Source organism: Elaeis guineensis, chromosome 1 (assembly GCF_000442705.2).
Source record: "Elaeis guineensis isolate ETL-2024a chromosome 1, EG11, whole genome shotgun sequence".
Taxonomy (NCBI): Eukaryota; Viridiplantae; Streptophyta; class Magnoliopsida; order Arecales; family Arecaceae; genus Elaeis; species Elaeis guineensis.
Genome location: NC_025993.2, coordinates 8,600,022 through 8,620,926, shown reverse-complemented (window position 1 = coordinate 8,620,926; position 20,905 = coordinate 8,600,022). Strand labels below are relative to the sequence as shown.

Sequence of the window (20,905 nt, the reverse complement as noted above, 5' to 3'; positions counted from 1 at the left end):
TCTACTACGTAAGAAAACGAAAAAAATGGAAAGTCGTGTCACTGCTGGTGGGCTCCACTCGGCGAGAAGCTTTCTACCCTCTGCCCCCTTCCTTTGTCTACCATTGTCTCTCTATTTCTTTGAAGAAGAATTCGGGGCTTGGGATCGAGCGCGGGGGTTCTTCTATATTCCTTTCCTTGGGAGAAGATTTCAGGGATCGACAAGGATAGATTGGAAGAAGGGGTTTATAATTGCGGTTGTCGGTAGATATTCTATCTCGATTTCTCCGAACGGGTAAGCGATTCTCTTTCCTTAATTGCTCCTCTTATATTCGATTTTTCTCGATTTTTTTTTTCTCTATGCATAAATCCTCGAAGGGTTTGGGAAACGGGGAGATCGATCTGTGGGTTTGAGGGAGGTGGAATTGTTTTTTTTTGGATTAATTTGGTTTTTCGTTGGTTTTGGGCAGATTGTGGGATTTAGGGTCTATCGAGAGGTGAGGTGGGAGCTGGTACCCGAATCTGGGATTTTTGTTTCTTTTTTTTGGAAAAAAAATGGTGGAGTTTATTATTTGTTGGTTTCTGATTAGTTTCGGGATCGAGGTTTAACAAAGGGCGGGTCTTGGGTGTTTAATTCCCAGAATGTTTGAAAATTCTGCTTGGTTTTCTTAGTTTTAGGATCTGTTGTACTGGTGCTTAGATATTTTTTTTCTTAATACATAAATGTTCTAGTTATCTGTTTTAGTTTTAGCAGGTCTCTTCTTTGTCTTTCCTTCATTGTTGGATTATTCTTAAATTTTTGCATCATGGTTTTGATTCTGGATGAGGTGGATAGTTTGGTTTTCGGTTTCTCGAGTTGTATGGATGCGTGAAGTTCGTCTATTTTCCTATAATGCTATTTAATTACACTTAATTTGCTCTGATTTATTATGTTGTATTTTTTTATTTATTTTAAAAATTTGATTTGGGTGATGAATATTTGAAATGTTAAGAATTGGCTTCCTATCCTTTAGGAAGTCCTGAGTTTGGTTAAATTGAGATTTCTCTTCCGGACATGGGTTGGTCGTCGAGGCTGTTATTTTTGTATAGTTATTTATTGATGTTGTAGTTTTGCATAACGTTTTTGAGTCTTAAAGATTCCATTCACGATTTGTGGTAATTCTGGATTTTCGATTTGATTTCTAAGCCCTAATTGTGCTTCATTGCATGGCATTTATAATTACATAATTTATATCTTTTACTGCTGATTTTGTGAGTTCTCGTTGTTGTTAGTTATCATTGTCAGTTTCTTGCATTAGCTATGGTTCCAGATTCTCTGAGGTTGCATTTTGGCGTTCACCATTCTTTAGTTCTAGTTTGAATTTTTTTACACGTGGGTGCTTTTTAAATTGGTTTTCACTATTATTAGAATAATTTAATAATTTTTGATTGCGTTCATAGCCACTTTTGTTGTAGCTTATTATTTTCAGTCTCACATTACCACTGGTGCGGTATGGATTTTTTTGACATTGGCGTCCCCTGTTTTCCACCTTCCAATTCTTCCCTGGAAGTTTCACGTTTCCCTCATTCTAATTATGTTTTTTGCAGCTTTTCATGTACCTTGAAGGCTAATGTGGTCTTTGTAGTTCCTTTGGATCTTGTCAAGATTTTTTTTTTTCTAATGGTTTATTGTTAAGGTTGCAATTGCTTTACTGCACTGAAGTGTGGCATTCGGTGGATGGTAATCGATTCTCTTATTTTCAGGATATTGGATGTAGTGGGAGAAACTGGAACGTGATGTTTTTATCAAGTTCCATTGGGAACTTATGAATACAATGTGTCATGCATGTGGCTCAGAAAAGACACCTCTGGATAGTGGATATTACTGTAAAATTTGCCATCATCCCATCTGTCAGGAGTGTGAGAAAAGGGATAGTTCTTCAGCCCTGGATGATGAATACCCAGTGGGGCACTGTAAATCCTGTCTGGAGAAGTATGGGAAAGAGTCTTTAAGAATGGATGGTTTGAGTCCTTACTTCACTCCTCTGATTAGTCCCGCACCCTCTCTGTCAAGCTATGGGAGTTGTGTTTCAAGCCTTGGTAAGTGACTTTTTTAATCTATTTTTACCTTTTAGATGTTGTTTGATTTAGCCTCTTGTAAGGCATATGGTGTTAATTTTTTCTATTCTCAGGTGATTTCCCTGCTGATTTGAGTTCACAAAAGAGGTATGTACAATAGTTCAATCTGCATTTTGTTCGGTGAAAACTATGTAGTCTTATTTCTTGTCACACTACATTGTGCAAGTATGACATGGATCTAAGGTTAATTTTAGGCACTTAATTTGAGATTAACTAACCATCAGCAGCCCTTTTGGTACCTGAGAAATTCTTTGAAGATCCCATTCGTTTCTTAGAATGTGTGGCAAAGCATCCAACAGCAATTTCTTTCCTTTGTAAATTCATCTACTTACATTCTTTGGCCTAGTAATTCTTATATACTTGACTTTCTGTTGCTTTTATAATGAAAGCTACTAACGATGACAAGATCAACTATTGTGGATCCAATAATTGTACTTTTATTGTTTTATTTGTTGGAACATGTATTGATGGTTGACATGTGGCCATTTTTTGAGTTATCATTTGGCAGGGAGAATGGAGTTGAGTCTCTGGATACTGGTCAAAAGCATCCAGACCTACGATTTACTGAACACTTAGAAAATCATAGAAACAGAAATTCATTCAAAGATATAGATATTCAGTCTTCTCCTGCTAAGGTCAATGCAGATGGACTGGAAGTTTCCATTTCAACAGAAGGAAAAATTTCATCCCTTATGTTAGCATCAGTGGGCCATGTAGATGGCAGTGGCGAGAAATATGGACTTTATAATGGCATGTCAGGTGATGTTCAATCCACGAGAGTTGGCGATGATTCAGATGGGACAGAGAATGCCTTTGACAGCAGTAGTCCAGCATTCTTATCCAATTTCGAAAAAGATCCTCTCATCTGGACACCACCTGAACCGGAAGACATGGAAGATGACATTGATAGTGTCGCTAATTTTGATGACGATGATGACTATGGTGATGGTACAAAATGGGGTCAACCAAGTTCGTTAAGCAGTCTTGATGAAGAAAATGGGAGTGCTTACAGTTTTAAAGAAGAGCGGCAAAAGGCAATGTTGGAAGCAATGAATGGACAATTTAAAATTCTTGCAAGTCGGCTTTTGGCCTCTGAGGGCCTCAACTTTTCTGGAAGAGAGGGTGGTGAGAGTTGGCTCGACATTGTGGCATCATTATCATGGGAAGCCGCGCTTCTTATCAAGCCTGATGCTAGCGAGGGAAGGGCAATGGATCCTGGGTCATATGTGAAGGTGAAATGTATCGCATCTGGTACTCGCAATCAAAGGTACAGGCTGTAGTAGTTCATAGGTTATGTTATTTTTCTCATATCTGTTTTAGATTAAGGCTAAAAAGCTTTTCTCTCAACCGTGGAAATTTTCTTTGCAGTCAAGTGATCAAAGGCTTAGTTTTCAAGAAGAATGCGGCACATAAACGCATGCCAACCAAGTTCAGAAATCCTAGACTTCTTCTCCTTCAGGGAGCCCTAGGTCATTCAGCGGTTGGTTTGTCATCATTTGATTCAATGGAAAAGGTAGGCCTAAGAAAGTTCTTTGGTGAATGTCTTGATGATGGTGCTTAGAGATTCTGAGCTCTTTTCTTCCTTTTTTTTCTTTTGGTATCAGGAAAAGAATCATTTAAAGTCTATAATTGAGATGATAGAAACATGTCAGCCAAATGTAGTGCTGGTCGAGAAAACTGTTTCACGTGACATACAAGAATCCCTTCTTGCAAAAGGAATCACACTGGTGTTTGATATGAAGCTTCCGCGCTTGATAAGAATTGCACGATGTACTGCTTCTCCCATCATTTGTTCTGCTGACATTCTGATGAAACTGAAGCTGAAGCAATGTGAGTCTTTCCATATTGAAAGATTTGTGGAGGAGCATAACATCTGTGGTGAAGGTGGAAAGAGGCCGTCCAAAACTTTAATGTTTTTTGAGGGTTTTCCAAAACCTTTGGGTTGTACGGTGAGTTTAGTTATTCCATTTTGTGTCCCATATTAGGAAACATGACACCAGTCTTTCTTCACTAGTCATATTTGTTGGCTGAATATCTTGTGCCTGGACAATGAATGAAGATGATTGGATCTTTGGCCTTAACCAGGGTCCAGTGAAAATCCTCATGCTGTAATGCTGTTTATCACTTTGTGTAAATGATATAACACGACTAAGTAAAGAGGTGCTATTTAGCTGATGGCATATTGAAAGTTGTTGAAAAAAGGGTTTACTTTCCTTTGTTCCTTCATAATATGCCAATTTGAAATCCACTTGAGTTGGATCCACCCTGAGAGAGGTGGGCAGATCTGATTTATGCCTTAAAGCCTGATTTTTTTTCCCTTCATGTATAAAGCATGATTTTGTTTGATAACAAATAACAACCATCAAAATCAATTGGAAAGAGACTGCTATTTTCACTATTGGAATAATGTTTAATGACTCCCTAGTGTCCGTTATGTTGGCATTCATTATCACAATGCAATCTCAAAACTTGTCTTATTCATTGCTCTTTGTTTACCAGCACCATTCCTCTTAGCTCTGGCAGACATAAACTAGTACGCAATGTTGTTACTTGCAGAAACCTCAGCAGTAGGATTTTAGAATTTCAGATATCACAAGTCTTTTCTTCTTTCTCCATAGTATTTGAACCACCCTACAGGAATCTGAGTGAGTATAGTTGCATATGGAACCATTTCTTTGAGTTTTCCGCTATTGGAGGCCATGGTGAAACCGAAGAGAAGCCAACTAGTTGGTATTAGCTTTATTAGGATACTCTAATTCTTGCATCTGAAGTTTTCTAAGCATGCCTATGTGCTTATGCTTTTGATTTGTATCCTATTTCTGCTTGGTGCTTTTGATTTATATATGTTTTTCATTTCATCACCAACCCTTTTATCTATTGCTGACTTAGAGAAATACTTTCAAGGATGTATTACATAGAAACATAGAATTTCTGCTCCTCTTAGTGAAGATTTCATCTCAAAACCAGAGGAACACCCTCTTTGTTTCTTTTTCCTTCTCTCTCCAGGTAACAAAGACATGATCAATTGTTTCTTTTTTCAGATATTGCTGAAAGGAGCACATAGTGATGAACTGAAGAAGGTTAAGCGTGTGGTGTATTACACAGTCTTTGCAGCATACCACTTGATTCTTGAAACTTCATTCTTTGCAGATCAAAGGTTATTTTTCTCCGGCAAAAATTTTGTAAGGGAAGGTTCTGGTTCTTTTAAAGATAAAGCAGTGCTCTTAGCTAGTTGTGATGCTTCACCTTATTCAGATATTTCTAGTATTGAATGTTCCACTTCTAGCATCACTCCAGTGCATGCACTAGATATTCCAATTTCTGATGGACGATTACAAAAATATGCTCATGAGCAAATGGCATCGATATCTGATCTGGGTGCTGAAAGGTCTTCTTTGTCACCTCAATTAAATCCTGCTGTTAGTTCGCTTGGTGATAGTGTTGATCACAGAGATTTGTTTTGTGATAAACTACACGGTAGCAGATTCCTCCGATATGATTCATCAGCATTGCTTAAACGTGGGCAGGTTCTATCATCTTTCTCGGTTTCTTCTAAGAAATATTTAGGCAAAAGCTTCCAATCTCACACTTCTGAGTCTGATTCATCGTTCTCTGGCTTCAATGAGAAGATGCTTGATCTCCCTATCTTTTCATCTTTGGAGATGCTTGATCGTGATAAAGAAGCAACTGCTACTATTCATCAGGAAAAGCCTGATGATAGAAACATCAATAATGCAAAGCCTGGGCTAGTCTCAGATATCTCTGAGCCTATTGAGCGTTGCACTTGTGATGTCAGTGACCAAGTTGAAATGCAAAACAAGGATGATATTCAGAGCGTATTAGATCCTCAAAGTATATTGGTTTTGCTGTCCACCCAGTGTATCACAAAACAAGCTGTTTGTGAGGAGAACCATCTTTCTCGTATAAACTATTATGGAAATTTTGACGTATCACTTGGACGATTTCTGCAAGATGTTTTACTCAACAAGGTTATTTATTTTATGTCAGTACTTGTTAAAAATCTTTGGGAAATTATTCAATTTAGTCATAGTTGGCACTGACGAGATCTTTGCAATTGTGGCAGAAACATTGTTGCTCTTCATGTGGTGAACCACCAGAGTCGCACGTATACCGTTACACCCACCAGAATGGAACTCTTACTGTTCTTGTCAGGCAACTTCGTCCAGAGTCACGTCTGTCTGGTGAAGGTGAAGGAAAGATTTGGATGTGGACTAGATGTTTAAGATGTGCGCGTCAAGGTGGGATTCCAAAATCGACACGAAGGGTTGTAATGTCGACTGCAGCGCGTGGTCTCTCATTTGGGAAGTTCTTAGAGCTCAGCTTTTCAAGCCACTCCTCAGCCAGTAGGTTATCAAAGTGTGGACATTCATTGCATAGGGACTGCCTTCGATTTTTTGGGTATGCGCATAGCATTGGAACTTTCATTTTGCAAAATTGTTTATTGTTTCCATGTTTTTGATTATCAAACTTGTTGACTCATGCTGATTAACACACAGATTAGGCTCCAAAGTTGCCATGTTCAGATATTCATCAGTCGAAATCTATACTGCATGTAAGCCACCACCAGTCATAGAGTTCCATAATCCCCACGGACAAGAGTGGTTTAAGAGAGAAATGCAAAATGTATGTTATTATCATACGGCAATCATTATTTCTGTTTTCTATCCAGCATTGCTGCTTTTATGATATACATTTATATTTTTTTTATTTATTTTTGCAAGTGATCTTTTAATTTGTCTTTTTAAGGTTCTTGCTAGAGCACATCTGTTTTTCTCCGAGGTTGCAAAGATGCTGCAAACATTGAAGCTTAAACATCTTATTCCAATCTCGAAACAGTATATGGATATATCAGGGTCAGTCGAAGAATTTTCTGAAGTGGAAGAGATGCTGATTCAAGAAAAAACTGAGTTTGAGGTCATTTTTACTACTTTTTAGACAGTTTTTGGTTTTCAAACATGATTTTGTTTTCCTATTTTTTCAGAAAACCTTATTGATCTTATTTATTCCATATCATTATATTATTTTCTGAAATTGTTCAAAAATTCTCACCAATTATATTAACATCGTAATCCTTTCTTTTGATTGTTCTTTTTGGCTATCAATCATGCAGGCTTCTTTGCTAAAAGCTATTAATCATAGCGAGCAGCTGGGAATGACTGTGCATGAGGTTTTTGGTTTAAATTGGCTAAACCAGGAGCTTCTCCTTCTGCTGTATGTTTGGGACCATCGTTTGCATCACCTTCTACAGCATAAACAAGTACAACAAAAGAAGGATGGCAGTACATGCAATGTATTTGTCGAAAGAAATATGCTAGAAGATGGTGAAAAGATTTTGGGAGCTCCAAGTCAGATTCTTATGGATGTTAATGAATCCTCTTCTTCTAGTGGTAACTGTCATGCTCAAGATATACAACTGAGCTGCAAATTGAGTCAGTTGATGACTCTGGCGACACAAGCAGCAGAGCCCAAAATTTTCTTGATGCAGGGTTTTCTGAAATTGGAAGTTCAGCTGAGCAGATTTCAGATAGATCAACAGTTGAGGAGCATTCAGCATATTTTCTTGACCAAGATTATGGTAGCAAACCAGGTGATGTATCTACTCCTACTGGACGTGGTGAGAATGGCCAAGAAGCACAAATTCCTATTTCTGATGACATGCTGGTAGACCACTCTATCCAGGTTGCAAGAGAACGAAACCTTGAAAGGGTTCCTGACCTGGAGCTAAAAATTGATGAGACAACTAATAACCGTGAAATGTCTACGATGTCCATGTCAAGGACCATCCAAGAATGTCTCGGAGTTCTCCAATTCCAAATTAGAAGACCCAAACAACTGGATATGGGCTCCTTTTTCTGAATTGCGAAGGGCATACAAAAGGGATCTTCATGGTGGTTCATTGCAAAAGTTTGAATTTGTCAATACTTACACTCCTGTCCACCTGTCTCCAATGCGTCAGCCATCTGCCTCAGAAATGGGCTTGTTGCACTTCATGGTTGGTCCAGGTGGCAATGTTTTGTCGGTCTCAGAAGATGAGATATCAAGCATAATAGCTTGTGCGCTAGCCATATCTCAGGATCGACATGGGTTGTTGGATAGCATGGCTGAAAAAGAAGCAGGGGAGAGCAAAGGAGAGACTGATAAAACAATAGTAAAGTCTAACAGCCTGCTATCTAATGGTTCTATAGCTTCTTCTGTTTGGTCATCTACTGGATGTGCAGACTATGAAGGAATCCAATCATCGCAGAGTGGTTCGTCAATTTCATCAGAGGAGCCGTCCACCCCTTATTCTGATGGTTCATCTTCTGTGGATCGCCTGCTAGCTTCAGATGATCTGCATCCCGAAATTCCTGTCGGATATGGAAAAGTTGCTGGAAAGACTAAATACTCGGTAGTGTGCATATATGCAAAACAATTCTATGCTCTCAGGAAGAAATGGTGCCCATCAGAACTTGCCTACATATCTTCCATAAGTCGTTGTAAGAAGTGGGATGCTCAAGGAGGGAAGAGTAAAGCCTTTTTTGCAAAGTCAATGGATGACAGGTTCATCATAAAACAAATTAAGAAGACAGAGCTTGATTCCTTCTTGAAGTTTGGCCCTGATTACTTTAAGCACATTTCTCATTCTATAGAATCGGGAAGCCAAACATGTCTTGCTAAAATTGTTGGAATATACCAGGTCTGCTGTTAGATAACTATGTTCTTGGTGTCTTTTTAACTGCACATTTTTATGTGTTCACCATCTCTTATTGAGTTTTTTAAACTGCAGGTTAGACAATACAAAAGTGGTAAGAGGTTAAGATGATTTAATGGTGATGGAAAATCTTCTGTTTGGACATAGTTTTTCACGCATATATGATCTCAAAGGAGCTGTCTTTTCCCGATATGTTCCAGATACAAATGACCATGGAAAGGTTCTTTTGGATCAAAACTTCATTGAAGATATGCGTGTTTCACCTATTTATATTGGTGGGAGAACCAAACATCTTCTCCAACGGGCCATTTGGAATGATACAGCTTTTCTTACTGTAAGTGTTTGGTGTCTCCCCTTTTCCCTTCAACACCATTGCAATAGGATTTTAGCAATTTGAGTTTTAACCTATATTGTTATATTTTTTGCAGTCGATCAATGTAATGGATTACTCCTTACTTGTTGGAGTGGACAAACAGCGGCATGAGCTTGTATTTGGCATTATAGATTACTTGAGGCAGTACACATGGGACAAACAACTTGAGACATGGGTGAAGTCTTCTTTGGTTGTTCCTAAAAATTCATTGCCAACTGTGATTTCCCCAAAGGAGTACAAGAAAAGGTTTAGGAAGTTTATGACCAAATACTTCATGGCGGTCCCGGATACTTGGAGTTCCGAACGATGTTCAGATCCCTGCAAATTTTGTATTGCTGACAGTAGCAATTCATTTAACGTACACAGCAAAAAGCTGCCAGAACAGCCAATTGAGGCTTGTGCATGAGCTCCATTTCTCTGAAGTTGGAGATTACAGTTTCCTGAAATCTGCTTAATGTTAAACCAATATTAAGTTTTTTCTTGCCTGTTCTCTGTTTTTCTCGTTTTGCGAGGACTTTGTATAAATATTCCTCACTTATTAGGTCCTCCCAATATTTGCAATTTTTTGGCAAATTTCTGGGGTTGGTGGGTCTGTGACGTTATTTGTATTTTCATGTATCTGTGATCATTTTTTAATCAATTCACAGTGATTGTAAAGAAATTAGAAAAGATGGCCTGTTATATTTATGTTCCTTGGAAATATATACAGTGGAATAATGCTAAAAAATTCGTTTCAGTTATGTTCCTTGGAAGTATTGACAGTAGTTCTGAAATAGCTCTTTATATGCTTTCAACAAGTAGGGGTGGTACTAGTTCTGTGTCTGCCATGCAGCTCATGCTCCTGTAGAAATGCAGTTTGACGGTTTGAACCTATCAACCATTTCGGGTCAGTGCTTGTTATGCCAGTTTTGTCGCTAAAGTTCAAGCCGTGCACGGTTGTAAGATGTACTACTTTTCAGATGGTAGATCTTCTATCACAAGGAACTGAAAGCCCTTTTCTTTTGTTTTAATTTATTCGAAATATTCTTTGTTGTTCATTCACATTTGTACAATGTTGTAAAGATGTCAAGGTCTTTCAGTTTTGCTCATTTCAATTGGTAGTTGGCCATGTGCATGCAGACTTGCTAAACTATGATGTCTGTTATTACTTAATCTTTCTAAACGTATGAAGGGGACTTGTCCGCCCATTGTTGTGCTTGCCGTATTCAGGTTGTGTGACAAAAGATCCTTTGTTGCATAACTGTCCATAGAATTTATTTATTTGTCAAGATGATTTGCTAAAATTTGGTACTTTCTTCACAAGTCATAAATTTGCAACTTTGAGTTGCTGTTGATTACTGATTAATCTTTATCTTTTGGATCATATAATTGACTCTGTGAGGTTACAACAATGACATGCAGGGTATTCTGGTGATGTATCAAGCTTTCTGCACAGTTAAGTAAAAAAAACTTAAATTAAAACTTCTCTATCCCTTCCTCTCTTTTTTCGTTTTTCCTTTTTAACTATTTTTTTAATAAGAATAGCAACTGTTATTGCACTATAAATTTTACTGAAAGGCATGGTCGAAATAAATCAAACTGCAGGTACGAGGTGTATAAGTTATGCCTTCTGGGTGCTTTCTAGAAATTTTCACACATGCTATGCTGCTAGTTTATAGTTTGCAGGGAGATGCCTTGCTGTTGATGCATGTGACACTAAGTTCCTTGTTGGAGTGTGCTTGGGATTCAATTTTTCAATTCAGCTTGGCTTTAGGGTTTTTTTAATTGGTTTTGAAGCTTGCTGCTATCATGGGTGTTTGGTGCTGCTTTTATTATTTTTCCAGTCCAGCTGGTAATGTTTTCTTGGATGTTATGTTACTTTCGGCATATCTGCTTGTTTTTGCTGCCACCTATTGGTTGTTCTGCGTAATACCTAGGAGATCCCTTTTTGATGACTGATAAAATTAAAAAGAAAGAAAAAGAGTGTATTTTTGAACAAATTGAAATAACAATTAAAACTATAACATTATGTCATTTTCCTGTATGTATTTCTATTTTTGCTTCACATTTTCATCATTCTGTTTCAGTGATCTCTCTGCCCTTTTTTCTTCTCTTGAGCAATCCAGAGATTTAAACAGCATCTTTTGTAGGGAATATCTCTAGTTCCCTAACTGAATTCTGGAATGCCAAAGATAAAGAAAATATTCTCTGCTGCAGGTGTTGCCAGCTGGAAGAGCATAATGGGTGTGCGGATCAAACTAAAACCTCTCTTTGATTCACCGGCAAGGTTCTGACAGGAAATGGTAACATCTAGAATTCCCTACTTGCATACCCAACAAAAAAACCATGGAACCCTCAATTTCCTCAAGAATTTATTGAATTATAGATGTTAACAAAATTAGCAAGAACTTCATATCAATAGCACTTCACGAAGTATTTGTTAGTAGAGGGTTCATCACACGTGCATGTATGTTTTGGATATACACTAGTGTTCATTTGTCAAATTATAGATATTAATAAAATTAGCAAGAAATAGAGCAGAGCATTTTATGAAACATTTTTTTTTTAGAGAGTTCATTGTATACGAATGTATGCTTCGAATGTACACTAGTGTTCATTTACTCTTGTACGTGGTCTATAGCCCTTGTTAGATGCTCATAATAATAATGGATGCTTATTTTGAGTTAGATTTATGCTAAAAAAAAAAACACACGATAAAGCAAATACTGGCTGACAATTTTTCAAGAAAAAGGTTTGAGAAAAAACCCAAAGGAATATGAAGATTCTCAAAAATATACAAAGGGATGGTAACTTCTAAACTAGCTAAATGATACGCATATAAAAGAAGTATGTTAATAACAGTGTCTCATCCTTGTCCATTCTTTCTTTCTGATCGGCAAATTAGACTTAGTGGATTGTTAAGTGTATATTTTCTGGAACCGTAACAAGAAATAAAACCATATTGAGTTGCAAATTTTCCATTACAAACATAAACTGAAGATTCCTTATACAGACAAGTGCATATTCTACCTAGAGGATGGAAGCCTAGAATTTAAGTATACCTATGCCATCTTTATATAACTTGCTCAAGTATTTCCTTCTTCCTTGCTAGAGTTCAAGTGCCACTTGACCATCTTACTGCTGCTTTTCCTGGTGGTGCTGTTCTCTTGCTCCGACCTTGGATGTATGATCCTTTTACTTATAACTAACAGACCTTTTCACATGTATTTGGAGTTGATTTGATTCAGTGTAAGCATGAATTGAAAAGAAAACAAGGAGTTTGCTGACTGCTCGAAGAAGTAAAGAGGAGATCACCGTGTCTTCTCTTCGTTTCACAAGAGACCGAACTAAGAACAATATTTTCATGAGTGAAATCCCCTCTTACTGCACTAGTAGCCCTTTATATAGGCTCTATAGTAATACTCCCAATCAAAGTTAACAAAGTACCTTTTAACAAGTAAATAAACAAAATATGCCTCAAATTAAAGAAGTCCTATTCCTATTCAAAGTTGAAGGAACTCAAATAAATAGAGAAAAGGAAAAAACTAATTCAAATAGTGAAATCCAACTTCCTAGTTGAACTACTTGACTGGGCACTGCCGGCCCTCTATATAGCCTCTATATTTATACGCTAGTCAAAGCAAACAAAGTACCTTCTAACAAGTAAATAAACAAAATGTACGTCCATTTAAAGAAGTCCTATTCCTGTTCGAAGTTGAAGGAACTCAAACAACTAGAGAAAAGGAAAAAAACTAATTCAAATAGTGAAAACCAACTTCCTAGTTGAACTACTGGACTGGGCACTAGCAACCCTTTATATAGCCTCTATATGTATACTCCTAGTCAAAGTTAACAAAGTACTTTTAACAAGTAAATAAACAAAATATACTGTTGGGGGATACCCACCCACCACCGACCGACTGTCGGAGGGCCCGACCGACTGGCGGCCCGACCGACTAACCAACGGCCCAACGGACGACTCCGACTGGCCGATCGTCGGTCGGGCGACTGGCCGACGGACGCCATCAGCGGCTAACTACGGCCATTCAACGGTCCATTCCCGACCGGGGGTATGTCGGGCGTATCAATCCCGACCGACTAAACCCAGAGGTCTGGTAGCCGACCCACATGAAGCTCGCCGACCGACGGAGGAGTCCGACGCCACTCTGCTGGCCACCGACTCCACCAACCACCGTACGGTCGCCAGACGTTGTCAGCTCTGACACGGACATGCGGCACGGCTGCCTGGAGGCATTGTCCCGCACAGGGCATAGTCAACCCTGGTGATTGGACAGCCGCATGGCGATGTGACATATTCATGGCGACTCTGACAGTCTACAGTGAGTTGACAGTTCCTCACTTGTCTGCGCCATTGATGACGGCGCCATACCGTGCTCCACTATATATATCGGGGAAGGCAACAGTGCAAGGGATCGGATCCGCTCCGTCTCTCCCAAAAACTCAGGCTTGCTCCACTCTCCCTCTCTCTCTCTCTAAGAGCTTTCTGTCTGCATTTCACTGTTGCCCAGTCACCTCTCTGACTTGACCGTCGGAGGGTCCCCGCCGGAGCCGCCTCCGATCAGTGGACTTCTCGTTTTTGCAGGTGCGCGAGCACGCTTCCCGGCGGTCCGACGACGAGGCGATTGGCCGCAACAGATTGGCGCGCCAGGAAGGGGTACAGCATGACAAAGACAAGAGCTCAACGATCGAGGGTGACAGGGTCGGCGAGGCGCTCTTTCCGGCGGGAAGAAGCCTCCCCGCCACCGTCACCGGCGGACCCCAGCGCTCCACGTCCGGCGGTGACCACGGAGGCCCAGATCGCGGCCATCGTACAGCAGATGACCGTACTGACTGACGCGGTCAGAAGCCTCCAGCAGCAACCGGCGGCCCGACCTATGCCCTCCAAGAGCAGCCACCGACGAATGCGCCGATCCCCGTCACCCCCGATCGAGCGCCCTCTACAGCGCTCGCACGGGGAAGAGGGGGAACGACCCCGGCGCGACGACCGACGGTCCCGGCAGCCCTCTCCTTCCTTGCTGGAACGTGCGAGGAAAGAGAAGCGGCCGCGCACACCGTCGGCCTCCCTCTCAGAATCCTCTGGAGACTCCACTCCTGGGGTCTCCCAGCATCGACGAGCGGACGACTACGAGCGGCGGTTCGAGGAAATCGACCGCCGACTCGCCCAAATGCAGATGGACGGCCAGAAGTCTTCGAATGACGTCGACTTCCAGACCGCCCAACCTCTCTCCCGACTGGTCCTCGACGAGCCGATTCCCAGTCGGTTCAAGATGCCGCATGTGGAGCCATACGACGGCTCCACCGACCCAGTCGACCACTTCGAGAGCTACAAAGCTCTCATGACAATCCAAGGGGCAACCGACGCTCTTCTCTGCATCGGCTTCCCCGCCACACTCCGCAAAGTTGCCAGGGCTTGGTACTCCGGTCACCGATCGGGTAGCATTCACTCCTTCGTGGCCCACTTCAGCACCAGTAGGAAGCCGCCGCGGACGTCGGACAGTCTGTTCTCCCTCAAACAGGGGGAGGACGAAACGCTCCGACACTTCGTGGCGCGATTCAACGCGGCCACGCTCGAGGTCCGGAACCTCAACGAAGACATGGCTGTCTCAGCCATGAAGCGGGGGCTAAGGGCGTCCAGATTCACCTATTCCCTCGACAAGACCCTCCCCCGGACTTACGCCGAACTACTGGAGCGCGCATACAAGTATATGCGCGCGGACGAAGGAGCGTCCGACCGACGCTTGGCCGAGCCTAGAGGCCCGAAGGAGAAGCGGAGAAAAGGTCGGGAGCCCGCCGAACCAGGCAGGCCCCCGACCGATGGTCGGCTTTCTCCACCCCGACGGATCCAAAGGTCGCCCCGGCTACGGACTCCGAGGCCGGCGCGCTCCAGGTACGATTCTTATACTCCTCTCTCTGCTCCCCGTGCGCAGATTTTGATGGAGATCGAGGGAGAGGAATACCTGCGACGGCCTCCGCCTCTGAAGGCAAAGGGCCTCGACCGTCGGAAGTACTGTCGGTTCCATCGGAGCCACGGCCACGACACCGAGCGGTGCATCCAGTTGAAGGATGAGATCGAAAATCTCATCCGCCGGGGTTACCTCGGCAAATTCCGGAAGGGTCCGCCGACCCAACCGACTGCCGATCGACGCCCCCAACCGACTGAAGAGGCGCCGACTAACCAGCCGACGGCGGGGGTCATCAACATGATCTCCAAGCGGCAAGGCCCGGGGACGTCCGCAGGAGGGGAGCCGACGAAAAGACCACGCCCGGACAACACAATCACCTTCACGGAGGGAGACGTCCGAGACATTCAAACTCCCCACGACGATGCTGTTGTTGTGTCGGCGACAATAGCCAACTATGATGTAAAACGAATTTTTGTTGATAATGGAAGTTCAACGAATGTTTTGTTTTACTCGACCTTCTCCCGAATGCGACTGTCAACTGAACGGCTTAGGAGGGTCCCTGTGCCCCTGACCGGCTTTGCCGGAGATACCGTCACAACAGAAGGAGAAATCACTCTGCCCGTGACGGTCGGTACCGAACCACGGCAAAGCACGGTCTCCCTCACTTTCGCGGTCGTCCGAGTTCCTTCGGCCTACAACGCCATACTTGGACGACCCGGACTGAACGCCCTCAAGACGATCGTCTCGACATACCATCTCCTCGTTCGGTTCCCGACTAAAAATGGGGTCGGGGAGATGCGCGGGGATCAGCAGCTCGCCCGACGGTGCTTCCAGATCTCCGCTCAAAGTGACGAGACGAAGGGCTCCTTGACAATCGACAGGATGGACCAGCGGGAGGAGGAAGAACGGGGTTCGCCAGCCGAACAGCTGGTGGCAATCCCGATTGCAGAAGATCCTGATCGGAGAGTTTGGGTCGGGTCCCAATTGCCCGACCCCGAACGACGACGACTAGCGGAGCTTCTGACGGCCAATGCCGACGTATTTGCTTGGTCGGCAGCAGATATGTCGGGCATTCCTCCGGAAACAATAACTCACCGACTCAACATTGACCCGACGGTAAAGCCGGTGAGACAGAAGAAAAGGTCCTTCGCCCCAGAAAGGCAGAAGGCCATCGACGAAGAAGTGGATAAGCTGCTCGAAGCAGGCTTCATCCGAGAGACCACGTATCCCGATTGGCTCGCCAATGTTGTCATGGTCAAAAAAACCAACGGAAAGTGGAGGATCTGCATCGACTACACCGACCTCAACCGAGCCTGCCCGAAGGACAGCTTCCCACTTTCGAAGATCGATCAGCTGGTGGATGCGACGTCCGGGTTCCGACTGCTCAGCTTCATGGACGCTTTTGCCGGATACAACCAGATCCGGATGGCGCCTGAAGACGAGGAGCACACCGCGTTCGTGACTCCCAAGGGCCTCTACTGTTACAGAATGATGCCCTTCGGACTGAAGAACGCCGGCGCCACCTACCAGCGACTCGTCAATAAGGTCTTCAAAGACCAAATTGGCCGCAACATGGAAGTGTACGTGGACGACATGCTGGTGAAGAGCACGCAGATCCCGGACCATGTTCGGGATCTCGAGGAGACCTTCCGCACCCTTCGACGGCATCGAATGAAGCTCAACCCGACTAAATGTGCCTTCGGGGTGACCTCGGGGAAGTTCCTCGGGTTCCTCGTTTCTAAGAGAGGGATCGAGGCTAACCCTGAGAAAATAAAGGCAATCCTCGACATGCGTCATCCGAACACCAAGAAGGAGGTCCAACAGCTGAACGGAAGAATCGTCGCTCTTAGCCGATTCATCTCCCGGTCGGCTGAAAGGTGCCTCCCGTTCTTCAAGACCCTGCGACAGGCGAACGGCTTCTCTTGGTCGGATGAGTGCGAACAGGCCTTCGAAGACCTGAAAAGGTACTTGGCTTCCCCGCCGCTGCTCGTAAAGCCGCAGGTCGGGGAGACCTTGTACCTCTATTTGGCCACGTCTCTCGAGGCGATTAGTTCGGTGCTCGTTCGGAAAAACGAGTGCCGAACCCATCAGCCCATCTACTACACCAGCAAAGTGCTCCATGACGCCGAAGCCAGATACTCGGAGATGGAAAAGATGATCTTCGCCTTGACCGTCTCCGCGCAACGACTTCGACCCTACTTCCAGGCCCACGCCATAGTGGTGCTCACCAACCAGCCCCTGAGGGCGATACTGCGCCGACCCGACACATCCGGACGACTCGCGAAGTGGACGATGAAGCTTAGCGAGTTCGACATCCAATACCGACCAAGGCCTGCCCTGAAAGCTCAGGTCTTGGCCGACTTCGTCGCCGAATGCCCGACTACCGACCCAGGGTCGGTAACTGAAGACCCAGGATGAGAAACGGTCTCTGAGCCAGACCCGACCTCCACCTGGGTACTCCACATCGACGGAGCCTCGAACGCACAAGGAAGCGGGGCCGGGCTCCTGCTCACGAATTCGGAGGGGGTGGTCACCGAATACGCCCTCCGGTTCGACTTCAAGGCCTCCAACAATCAAGCCGAATACGAGGCACTTCTCGCTGGCTTGAGGATGGCGAAGGAGCTGGGCATCGACAGTCTCCGTGCTTTCTCCGACTCTCAGCTGATCGTGGGGCAGGTCAAGGGAGAATTCGAGGCGCGAGATCCGACCATGATCAAGTACCTTCAGAAAGTGAAGGACCTCGTGGCACGCCTCGGGTATTTCGAAATCTCCCACATCCCCAGGTCGGAGAATGCTCGTGCCGACGCTCTCTCCAGATTGGCAACGTCGGCCTACGACTCTTTGGGTCGGACGTTCGTCGAAAATCTCCAGCAGCCGAGCATCGATCGGGTCGAAGGAGTGCAGCAGCTAACGTCCGAACCAAGTTGGATGGATCCGATCGTCCGGTACCTGACCGACGGGATCAGCCCCGAAGATCCCGCGGAGGCCAAACGGCTCCGATGGACGGCCTCCCAGTATGTGATCGTGGACGGTCGACTCTACAAAAGGTCGTTTTCCCTCCCTTTGCTCAGGTGCTTGGGGCCGACCGACGCCGACTATGCTCTCCGAGAGGTCCACGAGGGAATTTGCGGGAACCACTTGGGGGGCAAGTCCCTGGCCTTCAAGGTTCTACGACAAGGCTACTACTGACCGACCATGAAGAAGGATGCGGCGGAGTTGGTCCGGAGATGCGAGCCGTGCCAAAAGTATGCCAATATCCAGCACCAATCGGCCAGCCAAATCGCTCCCATCGTCGCTCCGTGGCCCTTCGCCCAGTGGGGAGTCGATATACTCGGCCCATTCCCACCAGCGTCGGGCCAAAGAAAGTTCATCGTCGTCGCCATCGACTACTTCACGAAGTGGGTCGAGGCCGAGCCTTTGGCACAGATTATCGAGCGGAAGATGGAGGACTTCATCCAGAAATCCATCATCTTCAGGTTCGGGTTGCCGCACACCATCGTTACCGACAATGGTCGGCAATTCGACAACAAAGACTTCGAGGACTTCTGCGCCAGATTCCACATCCGGCATCGACTAACTTCAGTCGGGCACCCGCAGTCCAACGGTGAGGTTGAGGTAACCAACCGAACCTTGCTCCATGGACTCAAGACCCGACTAAATGAAGCCAAAGGTCTCTGGGTCGACGAACTGGGCTCCGTTCTATGGGCCTACCGAACGACCCCCCGCGTCCCGACCGGGGAGTCGCCGTTCAGCCTGGCCTATGGGACGGAGGCGATGATCCCACTCGAGATCGGACTGCCATCTTCAAGAGTCGAGCAGTATCAAGAGCCGGACAACTCCGAGAGTCGGAGGGCCGACCTAGACCTCCTCCCCGAACTACGGGACGAGGCTCAAATTCGAATGGCTTCATACCGACAAAGGGTCGCCCGGTACTACAACGCCAAGGTCAAACCAAAGCTTTTCAGGCCCGGTGACCTGGTCTTGAGAAAGGCGGAAGTCTCGAAACCCTTGGAACAGGGGAAGCTGGCTCCGAATTGGGAAGGACCCTACAAGGTCGCAGACACTTTCGGGCCGAGGGCCTATCGGCTGGAGACCCTCGAGGGGAAGCCCATTCCTCGGACTTGGAATGCCGACAACTTGAAGCTGTATTACCAGTGAATTTTGTAATTCAAAAGTCGGAATACAAGTTCAGTTTTAAATTTCGGAGCCCTGACCCTTCGACGTTCAACGATCCATCGGCCCCTTGCCAGGACCGATGCACTTACGGGAGTCGGTACTCCTTCGACGTTCAATGATCCATCGGCCCCTTGCCAGGACCGATGCACCTACGGGAGTCGGTACTCCTTCGACGTTCAACGATCCATCGGCCCCTTGCCAGGACCGATGCACCTACGGGAGTCGGTACTCCTTCGACGTTCAACGATCCATCGGCCCCTTGCCAGGACCGACGCACCTACGGGGGTCGTCAGCCCGTCTACGGCCGAACTTTCGGGCAGATCCATCGGCCGACAGACCGATCGGGCCCCGGCCAAAGAAAGGCTTAAAGCCCACGCGATTGTTGTCGCGACTTTCGACCAGGCTACGGCCGGTCGAGGTATATTCGGCTTACCACCGTTTATTACACGACGCGACCTTAGTCGCATCCACGGCTTGCCGACCGATTCACGGTCGGCTGAACGACATTCGGCTTGCTACCGTATGTCGGACGACACAGAACCCGATGCAAGAGCTTGGGGATCCGACTTACTATCGCTCCCCCGACACTGCGCGGACGATGTTCGACTAAACGCATCTACGGAAGTCCGACTACCGAACCTTTACCAGGTTCGGTCGGCTCCCGACTTAACAGATGCGCCCGACTGGCGACTTCAACTATTGGAAGCCGACCTAAAGTCGGGACACAAGCTACTTCGGAGCTGTGCGAGTCGGTTAAGTCCTACCGACTTACCCGAGTTGGCGACTTCTCTAAGTTGGTGACTAGGGTTCGACATTGCAGCGATAAGAGACATTTCAAACAAAAGAACAAGAAAAGAAAATTTCATTCATTGATCAAAGGAAATTACAAAGTCGGGCCGAAGCCCGATTACATGTATTTTCAAAAAGAAACAAAAAGGGAAGACAGTCGGCTGGACCGATCATTCGTCCTGGTCGATCTCTTCGACCGACGGAGGATCGGGAAGGATCGGCGTCTCGACCGTGAGCGGCGCTGGGTCAACGGCAGAAGGGTGTCCTTCAGTCGGCAAGGGAGCTTCGGTCGGCACCTGCTCCGGGACGGCATCCTCCGCTGGGATGACGCCTCCCGACAGCTGGTCAGCTTCCTCTTCGGCTCCTTCCTCTTCGACGAGTAGCGGGACGACTCGGCTGACGTCCACCTCCGGGTACAAGGCATGGACGGCGTCCCGACCGTCCTCGAACCCGACCCGGTAGGAGGCGAAGCCCGACTCGAGCATCTCCTCCTTGTACCGGTCGGAGGCCCAGAAGTCCTCCACCGCACGATCGGCCGACTCCCTCGCCGACCGTGCCTCGTCCTCGGTGCGGGCCAGCTCCTCCCTCGCCGACTCCGCCTCGGCCCTAGCAATTTCGGCGTCGATCTGGGCGATGGACAACTCCTCTTCGGCTTCCGCGAGCTTCCCCAGGCTGACCCGAAGTTGCTCGCGTTCCCCTTGGAGTTCGGAGGTGGCACCGTCCGTTCGCGTCGAAGACGACGCACGGCCCGACGTTTGTGCTTGGCCTCCTTCTTGGCCGACTTCAGTTCGGCCATAAGCCGGGAGACCTCGTCCGTCAACTTGGCCTCCTGGTCGGCCGACTCCTGCAGTTGGTC

The 20,905-nt window shown here is 45.6% G+C and overlaps 1 protein-coding gene across 1 annotated transcript; it reads left to right on the top strand.

The window, feature by feature from the left end:
* The first annotated feature begins 95 nt into the window (after positions 1 to 95).
* On the top strand, positions 96 to 9,921 carry LOC105036876 (putative 1-phosphatidylinositol-3-phosphate 5-kinase FAB1D). The gene is given in 17 exon segments (XM_010912601.4): positions 96 to 273; positions 1,722 to 2,057; positions 2,150 to 2,183; positions 2,605 to 3,363; positions 3,465 to 3,609; positions 3,701 to 4,045; positions 5,138 to 6,085; positions 6,181 to 6,515; positions 6,614 to 6,740; positions 6,864 to 7,031; positions 7,228 to 7,525; positions 7,528 to 7,887; positions 7,890 to 7,910; positions 7,913 to 8,793; positions 8,884 to 8,915; positions 8,917 to 9,142; positions 9,237 to 9,921. Coding segments are annotated over 16 exon segments (5,304 nt in total). The 5' UTR covers positions 96 to 273; positions 1,722 to 1,783; the 3' UTR covers positions 9,588 to 9,921.
* The last annotated feature ends 10,984 nt before the right edge of the window (positions 9,922 to 20,905 follow it).